We start from the raw sequence: 15,260 nt of genomic DNA, 5'->3' as shown, positions 1-15,260 counted from the left end.
TTTTTTGTATCGAAAAAATATCGAACCGTGACACCAAAGTATCGAACCGAACCGTGAATTTTGTGTATTGTTGCACCCCTAGTATATACATATATAACTGTTGCCTTAAGGCACATTATTTTGTAAGGCAGAGCCTACAATGTTACATTAAAAAGACTCCAACAATCACACTATCCCCTTTGAGCCAGCAAAAGTGGGAAGGAAAAACTGCCTTTTAACAGGTTGTTCTTTTCCTCCTTGGTGGTCAGCAGCCCTGCTCTTGTTAGTATTTGTTTCACTGAGATGTGTTCCCACCTGTATATTGGCCCTCTGTGCATATACAGTGTTACTGTCTTTCATCTGTCTGCTTACCTCTCACTCCTCGTGCTTCCTGTGCTCCTTTTGTGGTTTCCTGTTTTGTTTAACGTCTGGAATTCTGGGACTCTACAATCAGCCATTTACCAAAAAAAAGCTCATATTCTGTTTGTTTTGCCGTCTCCTGTGTCTTGTATTTCCGTCCAAAATCTACACTTGCACGATATGCTCTGGTACCAGTTTATTAGTCACTAGCTAAAACTGTATAAATATAGCCCAACTGTTAACACAGGAGACCTGCAGTAAATCCTGCCTTGATGACGGGTGTAATATACTGCTTTTGCTGAAACTAGGGAGGTATTTATTGAACTTTATTGCCGTTTTGGAAGCTCCATACATGACAGTGCAGTTCAGCACCACGGACTAAAGACTCCAGAATGACCATAAAGTAAAATCCACACCCCTGTAAAACAGTTTTGACAAAAAATAAACATGCTTACTTTCACAAGGGAACGATTCATTACAGCTTTGGAGTTTTTTTGCTTTTTAAATTTTGAGAGGTGTACCTAATAAACTGGCCACTGAGTGCAGCTGTTTTAATGTTTAATGATCTTTAGAGCCTTTCTCTCTCTCTCGGTAGAATAAAACAACGTCTGTAATAAGCAAGTAATTTACTCAGTACTAACCTATCACAGGCTGCGTTTGTGTCCTCATTAACTCCAAACACTGACATCTGTCCTGTTCCCTTTCTTGTTGGCTCTCATTTCTTCAGCCTTAAAGTTTCATCTGTTTGTTATTTATTACAAACAAGCGTCTGTAACTGGCTGCTCCAAATGTGCTCCATCTCGTAAAGTAGGTTTGAAACCAGTAATTTGGAGATATGAATGGCATTTCAAATACAGAAGGAATGAAATTCTCTTGGAGTAGATGGTTGACAGCTAATTATACCATCCTTGGATACCAGGCTGTTTCGTTTGTAGCCTTCATACAGGCAGCTTAGTATTATTGTATCGTGGCATTCTGGTGCCAGAGAGAAAAACAAATTAGCCTGTGAAAGTGGCCTTTGTTATACGGCTTTGTGCTTGCTCCTCTGGGGCTTTTGGCTCATTTCTGCATTTGGCATTGAAATTGTTGAGAAACAAATGATTGTGAGACACGCGACGTGCTTTGGAATAAGAGGATTTGACCGAGGGTTGAGTTATCGGTGGCGATGGCGGGTCTGTGAGCTTTGCAGTCTGGGGGTAGGGCTGTATGTGTGTGCATGTGAATGTGTATATATATGTATATGAAGTGAAATGATTTGTGGTCTGATGGTGCTGCCTGGTTTTTTTTAATGGGCTTTTTAAAAAAAGTTTTTATAGGAGATGTGGTTCTAAATGCCTTTTTCTCTGCGACAGGTATGCCTTTGGTCGTCAGTCTGACTCCCGACAGGTAACCAGGTGTGTTGCTGCTCTCATGGCTTTGACAACCCTGCGAGTGTTCCCTGTCGCTGTGGTCACCATCCTGGCAGTGCTGGCGTCGTCTGCAGAGGAGCATGAGTGGCACTTTGATCCAGGTGGGATGTCATCTATACATGTGTAGAGCAGAAAACATCGTGTCCTCAGTTTGAATTTGTTTTTGTTTGTGTCCTACTTTGTCCCCCAAACTCAGACATGATTGCATTTTCAAACCTGTTACCCTCTTCCTCTCCTTGGGCACAGCAAACGCCTTCCCCGCTGCTCTGAAATTCTCCTCACATTCTCAGATCAGTCAGCCTCATTCTCCATCCACTATCAACAGGCTATCCTGTGTCCTCTCCCTGTCTGCCAGCCAGTTGTTTGAAACAGGAGAATAAGATAGCTAGGCAACCCCCCACCCCCCACCGCAACCGCCAGCTTGTCAAGACCGCTAATGCACAAGCAGATCGTGAAAGTGTCAATCAAAATGTCGGAGAAGGGAATGCATGAGGAGTTAGTGAATGTGTGCCAGCCAGGTGTAACCAGAGGAGAGTGTCTGCAGGGCGGCCAAACTTTGGACCGGAGCAGCTGGTCTGTGAATAGGAGAAAATCTGTAACTGTCATTACTGTCTTAATTATACATTTAGTATTTGTTTAATTCATTAATTATTCTTGAAATGATCTCCCTGCTGCCAGCATGTGACATTTAAGCAATATTTAAGCTGATATAAAACAAAAAAACCCAGCAAACATTTGAGTAGATTTATGAGTTTTTGCATGAAGTTGCCTAAGGTGTACCCAAAGTACAACTGAAACAAGTAGTCGGAATTATTAAACATGATATTTGCATGGGCGGTATCTTGATTAGCATTGCTCTGGATAGCAAAACATACTCTAGCTGTGCTGTTCTGTCCTGGACAGTCTTTTGGTGCCAGAAGATTTAAATCTGTGGTGGACCTGATTGGATGCAGGTAAACAGTCCACATAGTTTTTAGTTTTTTTTGTTAAGTATCTGTGTTCATAAGAAATCACCGGTGCAGGGGAAAGGAAATCTTGGCCCAGATATCTGCTGGCTTCACTGAAAGTAAAAATCAGGTGAGATGACTAGCCAATGAGTTCCCAGATTTTGTTTGTCCAATGCTTTAATTGCATGATTACCAGACACCTGAAAAACTGAGAATATCTCCAACATCCTGTAAAATTAAGAAATTGTAACAAACAACTTCAACTAAAACAGAGAAGGGTAAAGAGAGTAAAGTTTGTGGCAATTGCTTCGTTAAGTTTTTTGGTGCAGGCTTTGAAATAAAGTGCACATCTTACCAGTGGAGTACCAGAGACCCAAAATAGAATTGAACAGGTAATGGCTAACAGTAACACAGCCAGTGTGAGTCCTTGAAAGGCCTGATGGTGTTTTTGATAAACTGAATATTTGATTTTAGTCATTTGTGTCTGCATCTCCTGCACTGACTGCTTTTTAGCTTTCAAATCCCATTAGACAATGGTTTTTTTTTCCCTTGGCTTTTTTTTAAGGGTTGGCTTAATTCCCCGGGGCTTACTCGCTGATTTGTGATGTCTCGTTTAGAAGCTTTGGCTGGAGCCATCTTACTTTTGTGAAACCATACATCTCAAGGATGGACATATGCTTTATATGGTCAATTTACTCCTCGTGGGTGTGTAACTCACAAAACAAACACATTGTTTTATTTAAGAACAAAAGACTTAAAACAAGCTATTAAGATCATCTGAAAATATTCGCTAACAGTCTTTTTTCATCATAATAATAATAATAATAATAATAATAATAATAATAATAATAATAATGGATTGCATTTATATAGCGCTTTTTCGGGACCCCTCAAAGCGCTTTACAATGAACAGAGGAGTCTCCGTCCCCTGTTGCCAATGTTTCTTCCATCTTTTATGTACATATTTTTATAAATATATCCTTTTCTTCTTGATCTTACGTTTTCTTGAGCTCTCGGTTGAAGTTTAGCTGCTGGTAGACGGCGATAGACCACGATCAGGGCAAACATTGTTCTCTGAAAGTAAAGATTCTTTTCCAAACAGTTTTCAAGAAAGACTTCTCTGATGGTCTCTGACACATAAGATTAAGCTCGTTCTGGTTGTGCTTCTCTTTTTATTATTTAACTGACAGAAAAAATTATATAGTAAAAACTGAAGAGGAGTGATTGGTATTGGAAAAAGGTTATTATTTACAGCTCTAATTAAAAAAATTGTTTTGGGAGGAGTAATCGCCTGTTAAATGACTGTTTGATTTATTACTTAATCATATCCGTGAATCTAGATAAATTAACAGGCTGTGTAGTGCAATAGAGACGCTCGCATTTTGTCTTGTTGAAATGATTAAATCAAGCTTGGCAGTGTGAGCAGCAAGGTTTGGTGCATGCGCTAAAGTTTAATGTAAGATGACAGACAGAGAAAGTGAAGCCAGAGGACACAGCGGGGCAGAGACGAGAGAGCGAGAGGTGAAAAGACTGCAGATGGCGGGCTGTTGACTGGCGATGTGGTATAATGATGATGATGTAATGAAATGGGCACCTGTCCTCAGGGTGTGGATGAATTGTGTGTGTGTGTGTGTGTTGCGTCCGTTGGGAGGTTTTAGGGTTTGTCATGCGGCCCGACATTCCTGTTCACTGAGTCAATGACAGAAACTGAGTTAGACGCCCACCCAACCCCCGCCTCTTTATGTCACCCTCAGCCAACCCTGCATATCGCTGTCAGTAACCTCTTTCCACTTTATCACTGCCCAACACTCCCGCAGCCTCTCACCCCCTCACCTCGTCCTCAGATAGCGCCATCGTTGGGTAATCCCTGCCTGGGACCGCGCTATCTGGATCGGTTGATAATGCTGCCGCTGGAGCAGAGCCGGTGCAGATATCTGAGACCTGTCTGTGTTCATTCCATCGCCCTTAGTTTCTTTCTCGCTTTAGTTCTCTCTCTGCAAATGCCCAACAGAAACGGGATCACTGGAGCCCTAAGGAGGTGGCTTTGTGCGAGCTGGAGAGCTGCATGGAAAGACAAAAGGGACTGAAGAAATGGGAAAGGTGTATTCTCAGAGATGACAGGTCACAGTATTTCACAGCGGGTGGCCTCATAAGCTGTGAGCATAAACTTGGAGGTGCATACGGGTATTACTGGCAGTCCGTCTAATGAAGTCACTTGTGACTAGTGAGAGACGTATTACCGGAATAAGTGACAGTGACATTACGCATTGCATGAACAGTACCAACGGACATTAAAGCAAATAAAAGCAAAGGTAGGAGCGTTACATTTTTCCCCTTCCACTCACTGTCTGTGTGAGTTATGAAGCATAAAGTCCGGAACTTTTCCCAGAAATGACATAACAACATTATGCTCCGTGACCAATGATGGCCACTCATTCTCTAATGGAAATATTAAATTTCCCCTGGACATGTGCTCCACACGGAGGAGAATTTTTCTCATATCTTTATCCGGCCTCTGTCTTCCTCTCCTTCTCTGTCTCTATCTCCCTCAACCCTTCCCTTACAGCTCAGTGTCGTTACGCCCTGGGGATGGAGGATGGCACCATCCCAGATTCTGACATCACTGCCTCCAGCGCCTGGTCAGACTCCACAGAGGCCAAACATGGAAGGTGGGAAGTGTGTGTCTGTGTGTTTGTTGTACCTGGAGTTCAAAGGTTACTCTCAAATACCTAAGCACATTTCCACAAACACAAACTTTTGTCTAAAATCTGTAGTTCTTCTTCCGCTTATGCTACAGTCACAACAAAAGTGATCTTTTTGCCTTTTAAATGGTTACTCTGAAGATGGCCGCAGTCAGCTGAGAGAGCAATAAAACAGCAATAAGATGAACTCAATGTGCAGCTGAAGGTGATCAAATCTGTTGCAATCTACAGAGACAGAAATTCACAATACCTGTTTAGATTCAGAGTCGAGCCAGAACCTCAAAGAAAATGCAAAATGGACATCAGTCACCAGTATACAACCAGTTGGCAACCAGTTGCACTGAGTAACAGTAAGAGACATATTGCAGATGAGTTTCTGACTTGGATTGATTACAGTGTGTTGAATATGTTTGCATTTATGAATTAGATGTAAGTTACTTTCAAACCTTTGCCAGTCTTTCTGACGTTCTGACTGCAATTGTTTGGAGACAGGTTGCCTCCCACCATGCAACCTGTGCAACTGCCTTGTGATTGAAAGCTGGTCGCCACAACCACCTGCAGTCACCAGACATCTACAGACTTTTCCAAGTTGCAAGCAGGTTGCCATCCCGTTTTTAAAGAAGAGTTTTTGAAGAGTTACGCTTGAATTCTGCTTCAGCAAGAAATCCACTTCATGACTTGATGATGTAACCGGAAACCCCTCTAACCCCACGTTGTAACCTCCAATGTCAGTCAGACTCAGTGAGGGCTGCATCGACCCAAGATGAGTTACGTTTCTCTAAAAAGGTGCATGCCGGGTTACGTGGAAAGTTATAACGCAGGGTTAAGAGCGGTTTCTGGTTACGACGGCTGAAAAACAGTTTTCAACAGCAGTGATGTCACCGTGCACCAACACACACACCGTTGGGTTCACATCTGCATCAGAGCAACTAAGTGAAGGTTTCAGGGGATGATAAATTGCTTGCTTTTTGTCCAAGTGCTATACTCTGTTACTATTAGAAAGTAAAAAATGGCAGATTTACAAGGTTTTTTAGGACGGCAGCAGCGACTCGACTTATTTTGGATGTGTGCTGTACAGTAATTAAATTCAGAAGTTCTTTTCCTATTATTCCTGGCTGTCACCGCTTTGATGTGGTGAGATAATACAGCTCAGACAGCAGACATCACCATGCAGTGAAAGTGTAACAGTGACAAAATGAATACAGACTTGATGTTCGCTGTGACGGATTACGTAACTCGAATAACTTCTCAGAGCGTGCGATTTGATTTTCACACCGTATTGAGATCAAAAAGAACAATTAGACGCCTGGAGAAGTAGGGAAAAAATGCTAAAGGATGGTTTGAGAGCAGAATGATTAGGGTTGATGTGAGGTGTAATGGATTGACGCACGCAAAACCACAGGTGTGGTGCTTCTAAAATTGGGTTGCTTTTTCTTTCCAAGCCAGCCACGGGAGAAAGCTTCTTATAAAGAAAACATAATCACCTCTTTGAATAGCAGCACTGACTGGGATCTCAGCTGGTTTCTACTTGATAGGGCGGATTTAATAGCCTGGTAGCGCCCGTCTGAATTGCCGCCCACATTTCTGATTTGTTCAGCGAATCGTATACAGAGTCTTTAAGTGCAGCAAAATGGTAATTGGGCCCAATTATCAGGCTTCGTTATCATCTCTTTCAGGAGTCAAGATGTCACGCTGGCCACTTGTCATACTCTGTAAAAGAGCTGCTGTTGTATTTAAACTTGCTGAGCAAAATTGAAGCGATCTCTCTTCCACAGGAATGAGATATTCCAGTGCTCATGCCAGGCTGATGTGCGGTCTTATTTTCAGTCTGTTGGCACCGTGCTAAAGTAATTTTTAGCAGGTTTATTAGATTAAGGTGGAAGATGATAGTTTGTGTGTGTCTTCTTAAAACCTACTTGGTAATTAGATCACCACCTTATCTGTCTGGCTGTAAGGTCTGCAACATGTTACCGCCACGTGTAATCTGTGGGATTGTGCATGTGTGTGTTTGGGTTCACTTGCCTCCATCAGCTTGCTGGGTTGGGTCTCTTGGCAGAGCGTCTAACCATGTGGAAATGATTATTAGTGCAGCCTCTTTTTAAGGCACATCAGGGAGATCCAAAAAGAGAGAAAACAGAGAGAGCAGCGGACATGAAGATTTAAAAAAATAAATAAATAAAATAAGTGTGAGGTGGATCGCTGCAATGGCGTGCTGAAAGGTAGGGGGGAAATTAATCTGAAAGCAGGGTTTTTGAGGGAGGGTGGTGTGTGGAGGGAGAGATGCAGAGCTGGTAGGTGATTACTCTTGGCCAGTGGAATACCAGCTTATTGGTTGGAGTGAGAGAGGAAATGATGGAGGGAATGAGTGAGCTGTGAACAATGGGAGACGAATGAAGAGTTGGCTGGTATTTAGGGAGGAATCAAAAGACAGACACACAGTGAGACGGGAGAAAAATGAGTTACTTGGCAGAGCGCTGTTCTGTAATGTTATCCATGCTGGCTGGTGCACGCTAGCTCTCCCTCCTCATCCTCTCTCCATTAGAGGACACTTGGTGGAGCCCTAATGTGTTGATATCATCTTGTGGTTCCCAGCAGCATGATCTCACCCGCTGAGGGGAGAACGGGAGTGATTAAAGTCCAAGCATGGCTGTCAGTGCGACCGAGTTGATCCAGTGATTTGTTTTGGTGGTCTGAGCAGCAGCTTTCATTTTGAGAGAAGCCCCACGGTGGTCAGAGCGCGGTTGTGGCCTGGCGTCTGTTCCAAAGCTCCTCGGTACGAGTCGGAGTCGCACACAGCCAAATTTGTGGTCGTCGTGCGGCTGCTCCGCGGTGCTGCTATGAACTTTTCTTCTCAGGGTTAGGGTTTGGGCTGAGTGAAAACCTTTGGTGCGTGTGTGGTCGTGGCAGGCCTGCGAGCAAAGATTGGTCCTGACGCTCGACACCACACAGATCTTGTTGTGAGGTTTGAAGAATGTGGAGGAGCCGGTAATTTTCACTCTGCTCCTTTCATCTCGTTTCCTCTCTTCATGAGCCGCTTGTGTTCTCTGCTTTTTCCATGAGGTTGGTTAACTAAACTAAACGGAGTGCGCAAAAACATTTCAAGATAAAAACTAGACTTTTGAAAACTGAAACCACATTCTAGACAAATAAACAAACTCTAATGCAAAATACATAAATATATATGCATATAAAAACTATATATAAAAACTGAAACCAACATTTTTAAACACTGAAAGCAGGAAATTCACTCTGGACCCTAAAGTGAAATTAAAAACAGATTCAACATCAACTAAAAATAAATATACAGTAATAACAGGGCTCTGCAGGTTTTCTCAGTCTCTCTGTCTTGAGCCATTTCCAGTTTTTATGCATCTTTCTCTCTTTTTCAGAGAGTGTTGTCATATTTATATGTGAATGTTTGGCTGCTGTAAAATCCAATTTGTGCTGGTGGAGGACTGGACTGTTTGTGCTGAATTCTCACTTGTACCTCTGCACACTGCCGGCACTCGGGGATTTGATGCAGTCTGCTGGTAGTCATGTTTCTATCTGCGTGCGAGTGTTTGCGTGTGGGACTGGGATTTCATGAGCTTACGATTTGTGTTTTCGCTTTAAACAACTTGCAGTTTGTTTTCCTTTACTGTTATCTGACATTATCATCTCTCTCTATCTCCGTCTCTTTCTCAGGTTGAGTACTGGAGAGGGGGACGGAGCGTGGTGTCCATTAGGATCCGTGTTCCCCAGCGGATCAGAGTACCTTCAGGTGGGATGCTCATCTTTTTCTGCTCTGATATGCAGGTGCACTTATTGCTCAGTACGGCTGCTGGTTTGGTGAAAGGTATTGATTGATATTTAATGATTAACAAGGTGTGAGTGCATTTGTAACCGTTATAAAAGTCTGTTCAATAATTCAGACAGATTTTTACTTTGAGGTGGTTTTACAGAAGCTATAAGGTTTCGTTGGGCATAATAATAAAGTGCAAATATACTGTTTAAACATTTAGGAAAAAAAATGTGGAGTCTGCGTTTTCTCCTTGTGCATGTGCGGTTTTTTTCTTCTTCCAGGAACTCTGGTTTCCTCCCACAGCTACAAACATGAATGAATGTGAATGCGAAGGTTGCCTTTCTCTCTGTGTTAGTCCCTGTGATGGACTGGTGATTCGTCCGGGCCATACACAGCATCTCACCCATCACAGTTAGGATAGACTCCAAAGGTTAAGAAATCGGGTGGATGGATGTTTGTTACAGTTGTGCAAAAAGTGCAACAAAGATAGGATTTTATTTTGCCAGTCGTTGTGTTTGTTACCTCTGGGCAGAAGCCGGGTCGCTGTTTTCCTTTTTCTTCTCCTAATGCATGCGTGTGTCACTCCCAGCTTTTAGTAGATACTGAAAGACGGATAAGGTCTCTTTATGCTCTTCATGAGTTCTCCTTTCTATCTTTAAAAATCATTGAAATTGTAGTGGTGAAGAAGCTCTTAACTGTAATCCTACAAGAACACGTATTTGTCAGTCTAGACCGCGCTAATCATCTTTTCTCTACATCAAGGTCATCGATATCCTCCCAAATCAGCTCTTTGCATTCTGAGCACACACTTTTTACACTATCGTAAGCATATGAAAATAAGTCCTAAAATATATTGAAATTGAACAATATGAGTAAATGTAGGTGAGTTTGGAAGCATCCCAGTACTTTTAAATCTTGTTGGCATTTCCAGCTTTCTGAGTGACATACGTTATGATCATCTGTCATCTGTAGATTGACCTGCGCAGACTCCACTTCCTGGCTCTGGTCGGCACTCAAGGTCGCCACGCTGATGGGCACGGTCAGGAATTTGCACGCAGTTACCGGCTCCGCTATTCCCGAGATGGAGAGAAATGGATCACCTGGAAGGACCGCTGGGGCCAAGATGTAAGTGGGATTTTTCTCACGTCCTCGCCTTGATTACAGATGAACTGGATCTCTCTGTTTCTGTCACGCCTGGTAAACAAATGGAGCGAAATAACAGTTTGAATGTCATTAAATGAGCAAGTGGGGTGTCAACACAAGAAACATACTGCTGAGGGCGACTCCATTATTGATAGGATACGACTTAATATCCTGGGGCTGTTGAGTATAAATGAAGTGTTAATCACAGCTATCTGTATAATTCATTTGCATTTGATTTACTTATTATTCATTGTGAAGTTGAGCAGTTTGGAACTAAGCCAAGCTTCCGGCTGAACAATGCAACGAATGCATGTGCAGAGTTTATATTCTTTTAAAGCCTCTATTATTGCATCTGTTGAATATTTGATTTGGTGATACATGGTACTCTGTGTTTTGTACCACTCTTACATGGCAGCTTGGGAAATACAAACTCCGACAACAAAATGTTTAAGGAAGGTTACACTGTTTGGCTCTCACTTGCATTTATTATTCTGGACCTTATATTGACACACAACAAATATTGAGAAACTGCAAACCGAAGTAATTTTTTTGCGTTAATGTGTTTCATCTAAAAACAGCCTGCGGCTCTAACCTCTCAAATCAATCATTCTTTGCACCTTTATGTATTAAAGAAAAAGTTCAGTCTGTTCATTTCAGCTCCTCTTGGATTAACAAATTCAGAAAATGCACTCTGAATAAAATCTGGGCGCCTTGTGTGTGGATTTATTCAACCTTACAGTTATTAGCAGAGGCGAACAACATGCTGTGTGGTTGAATATTTGAACTGCTCTCCCCTAGGTGGTGTCTGGTAATGAGAACACCTATGATGTTGTGCTGAAAGACCTCGGACCTCCCATTGTGGCTCGCATGGTGCGATTCTACCCCCTCGCCGACCGGGTTATGAGCGTTTGTCTTCGGGTGGAGCTCTATGGCTGCCTTTGGAACGGTGAGTGTGTATGAGCGTGGATTTGATGGACAACGTCCCCGATTTTACGAACACTCGTTTTGTCTGTGCTAGGCGATGCGTGCCCTCCAGTTTAGATAAAATATTTCATATGGTGAAGATGGCTTAGCTGGCTGTCGTCCCAGATTTGATCCTGTATCAGATGGTAATGATCACAAGTGTGTGGGTTGTTTTTTTTCCATGCATTCCATACATCGAATTGAGGCATTCAAATTTACAGCCTTTGTGGGATTTGGCCAAATAAAAGAAGCCCCATATTGATGAATGGTGTTGGTCTCCATGTTTGCTGAAGCACAACACTGACTCACTGAGTATTTATGTCTCCTATCCTGCCCCACCCACCTCCCTCAGACGCTCACTGGGTTGTCAGTAAATCACAACTGCCACTGGCACTAAAAGACCAGTTCCCGGTCTGTGTCTTCAGGGACACCATCCCTCTGAAATATGCTTGAATGTGGCTTTCGGCTCTTTTCCCTTTTCGTTTTTCCTACGGGCTGGAGATTATGCAGAATCTACACAATGTGATGCTGCCTCTCTAAAGTCTGATATGGAATGAAATAAAAGGTCAAATTGCACATATTTGACCTTTTATTTCATTCCATATCAGATTTTAGAGAGGCAGCACAATGTCACCCCATTATTATTCCTTAGCTTTAACTTTGGACCTGCTTGGCTCTCAAGCACTCGCACACCGGTACCTGCAAATACTCACATCTAAAGACACATGTTTATGTGCAATCAGGGTGTGCTGCACATATGTTATGTGAAGAATTGTGTTTATTTTGGGTAGCAAAGCACCGGGCTGGAGTCAGCGTTACTGACGTCACCTCTGTTCTCAGGGAGTGGGCTGATTAGGTGTACATTAGAGGCAAGGAGGCTCGAGTTCCGCTGGTGGATGGTGACTGGGCCAAGCAGGCCCGAGAAGCTGGCCTTTTAGTTTGTTTTACTGCTTGAAATCCAGCTGTAGCAGTTCTTCCCTGCAGCTGGGATTTCTGTTGGCTCTGTACATGTTGAACTACTCACAATGAAAACGGGAAAAAAAATGCTTGTTTCAAGGACCTCTCGACTAATATTTCTTCCCGTCTTGCCGTGTTTCAGATGGGTTGAAGGCTTACACAGCTCCAGTGGGTCATGTCATGCAGCTGCCCGGCATGTCTGTGTATCTCAACGACTCCACCTATGATGGGAGCACGGAACAAGGGTAAGACGTACATCTGCTCCGAGCATCTTTTCCATTTTCATTTTTATGCACAAGTATGCTGGATTTCCATAAACGCCTGGATTTCGCTTTAATGGAAATGTGCAGGCATGGCCTCGTTTATAAATCACGGCACTGCAGCGGCAAATGTGAAATATGATCATGATAACAATTCACACCACATTAGTGACAGCCAGAAATGTGGGGTGAAGCGCTATCATGATGATATTTGTGGCTTCATCAATGGAGTAACAAAAACTGTGCTTATCACATCTGCTAGCTCTGAAGCCAAATCCTCTCATGAGGTTTATCCAGTCGGCCTAATCGAAAGGGAATGACATTATTTTCTTTAGTTGTTCGGGGATTTGAGGCATGTTTCCTGGCCGTGAGGTTTTTGGTAGGGAGCCATGGAGGGGGGGAAATGGGGGTGGTGTCCACCCTTGCGTGGGCTGTGCGCTTAATGGGGCTGAAATGTTTTGTTAGCCAGTGATGTAGCACTTTTGATGTAATCCAGACGCTCCCGTAGCAAAACGCACGGGCGAGGGCTCATATGGTCGGCAGTGGGGGGAACTGTTTGGGGATCCAGTTCTGTTGCTTAGTGTTTGCTGTTTGCTGAGGTGTGTGTTTGTAGGGGGAAAACGAAGTGGGGTTAAGGTTTGTGTTTGAACTTGTGTTAGTGTGTGTGCATCCTCGTGCACACAGCTTTATTTCTGCTTTAAATGGTAAATGTACGGGTCCTTACAAAGCACTTTCTTTTCTTACTGAGCTCTAAAAGCCACACTCAGACACACAATTGGTGCTTTATTCTGTGCCTTTATACACTTTTTCTCTCTCTTTTTTTTTTTTTTTTCTTTTAACCTCTGGTGCGCACAAAAGCCAATTTGGGGTTCAGTAGCAATGCAATAAGTGCCCGAGGACACTTCAACACTTTGCACTACCTCTTTAGCTACAGCTACCTGTTGCTTGTTTGTGTGCAGGATACAGTTTGGAGGGCTTGGTCAGCTGTGTGACGGTGTCCTGGGAGGAGACGACTTTACAAAGACTAAGGAGTTGAGGGTGTGGCCTGGGTATGACTACCTGGGCTGGAGCCGGGAATCCCTCGGGCAAGGCAGCGTGGATATTGAGTTCCACTTTGAGAAACCACGAGTCTTCCACCACATGCAGGTAGGCACTCGAAGTTGTGCTTGTGTGCAGTAGTGCGTGTATAAATCTGTGCAGGGCGTTGTTACCTCTGCAGATAGTGTAAATCAGAGATGCCGTTGCGGCTAAAAGCGATAGTCAATGGTCTGTGCCTTGGAGGAGATCCACCTTGTGAGAATGATCATCTTTAGAAATCGTCACTCATTTTATCGCAAACCAGTTTTTCATGTGTTTAGATAATCTCAGATCAGGTCACATTTCAGTGCATTTCCTGTGTTTTTGTTTTGGGTGAATGGTTAAGAGGACATGGCAGGACTTTGTTCATGGAGATGTGAAACTGCCATAGTAAATGAAAGAAAGAGTCGGTAAATATCATTAAAATCTACATTTTTACAGTTTAAAATTGAACATAGACCTTGATTTATTAAAGAAAATGTGGCATAAATGGTTTCCATTTACTTCCTCCTGCTCTCCCCTGTTTATTCACACGTCCATGTATTAATATTAATTTAAGAAATACTCATTTATTTATGGATTTATTTCTGTATTGTTTTTTCTTTTCGTGTATTCCCGCTGGTAGAAAACGAATAGCTTTGTTCTGGCTGGTGCAGTTACACTTTGAATAATCCCCCCTTTATAAGCAGAAATGCATAAAGAACGAACACAAAAATAAATACATTTTGGGGAATAAATATGAGGGAAAATACAAAGGAAAAATCATACGTGTATAAACAGGGCAATCAGTACCAGGAGGGAAAGGAACACAGGAGCTTATTAAAACTGAGATTTCTCTCTATATATAACAGTTAAATTGATTGGTGCATTTAAGATCATATAAATGTATTTATGTAGTTGATATTTATTTTTTTGGCAGTTAAACCCTCCACAGTTTCCATCCAACAGGAGTGTCTTTGTCTGTGTGATACATTTCAAAGCACGGCTCAGTAAATGGGGCGTCTTTGATGCATATCGTCCTTTTCAGCTTAAAATGAAGATCTTTTTTTCTAACTGTCTGCCAAAAAAACCCTCCAAAACAACTTAAGTTGAGAAAACCAGACAGCAGTCGAATCAAACTTTCTTTTTTATGGGCTACAGTCTGAACGTTCGAAGCACCTCGATGCGTCCAGCTTCTCGAAGGCACAAAAATGTTAACTTTTGTTAACTGCTCTGTGTCTGTCTTCCTGTCTTCCTGTGTTATGAACAGGCCATTGACTTGACAAAGAAGTATTTGTAATTAATACATTGTTTTGGTTGATTAATTATCTCATTAGCCCAAAACAATCATGTCCCATTTCTCCATCTGATGAAACTGCTTAGAAATTCCTTTGTCTCCAAGCAGCTCGGGCCCTAAAACGAACTCCATCAGCACCGTTATGTGTCTGCGTGTCTCTCTTTTTAAACAGCACTAAGTTCCTTTATCTGCAGCGTCAGGAAGCAACATTTTTACTGGAATAGCTCTGCAGCCATTTAATTAGTTTGAATGTGCCATTGTTTATGATGGGACAGTGCATCAGTGCTCGTCTCTCTGGGAGCCACCAAATTGCATCACAGTCTGTTTGTGCGTCTGTGCGGCTTTTGGGGTTAGTTTGTGGAGCAATGAGGGGGATAATGGTGTGAAGCAACCCAGTTTGAATTAT

General features: G+C 42.6%; 1 protein-coding gene across 5 annotated transcripts in view; it reads left to right on the top strand.

Moving 5' to 3' along the window:
• The window catches only part of ddr1 (discoidin domain receptor tyrosine kinase 1), a 53,998-nt gene that overhangs the window by 22,541 nt on the left and 16,197 nt on the right, over positions 1-15,260 (top strand). For all 5 annotated transcript variants that reach the window (XM_013910539.1, XM_013910540.1, XM_005731863.2 and 2 more), the window contains exons 2-8: positions 1,692-1,849; positions 5,262-5,364; positions 9,082-9,157; positions 10,151-10,303; positions 11,120-11,267; positions 12,384-12,486; positions 13,461-13,647. In XM_013910539.1, coding sequence (XP_013765993.1) covers positions 1,750-1,849; positions 5,262-5,364; positions 9,082-9,157; positions 10,151-10,303; positions 11,120-11,267; positions 12,384-12,486; positions 13,461-13,647 — 870 coding nt within the window. In that variant the 5' untranslated portion in view covers positions 1,692-1,749. The remainder of the gene's footprint in view (positions 1-1,691; positions 1,850-5,261; positions 5,365-9,081; positions 9,158-10,150; positions 10,304-11,119; positions 11,268-12,383; positions 12,487-13,460; positions 13,648-15,260) is intronic.

Source organism: Pundamilia nyererei, unplaced genomic scaffold, assembly GCF_000239375.1.
Source record: "Pundamilia nyererei isolate P.nyererei 1_Seehausen unplaced genomic scaffold, PunNye1.0 scaffold00045, whole genome shotgun sequence".
Lineage (NCBI taxonomy): Eukaryota > Metazoa > Chordata > Actinopteri > Cichliformes > Cichlidae > Pundamilia > Pundamilia nyererei.
Note: the sequence above shows the minus strand (reverse complement) of the source record. Positions and strands in the feature narration are given on the sequence as shown.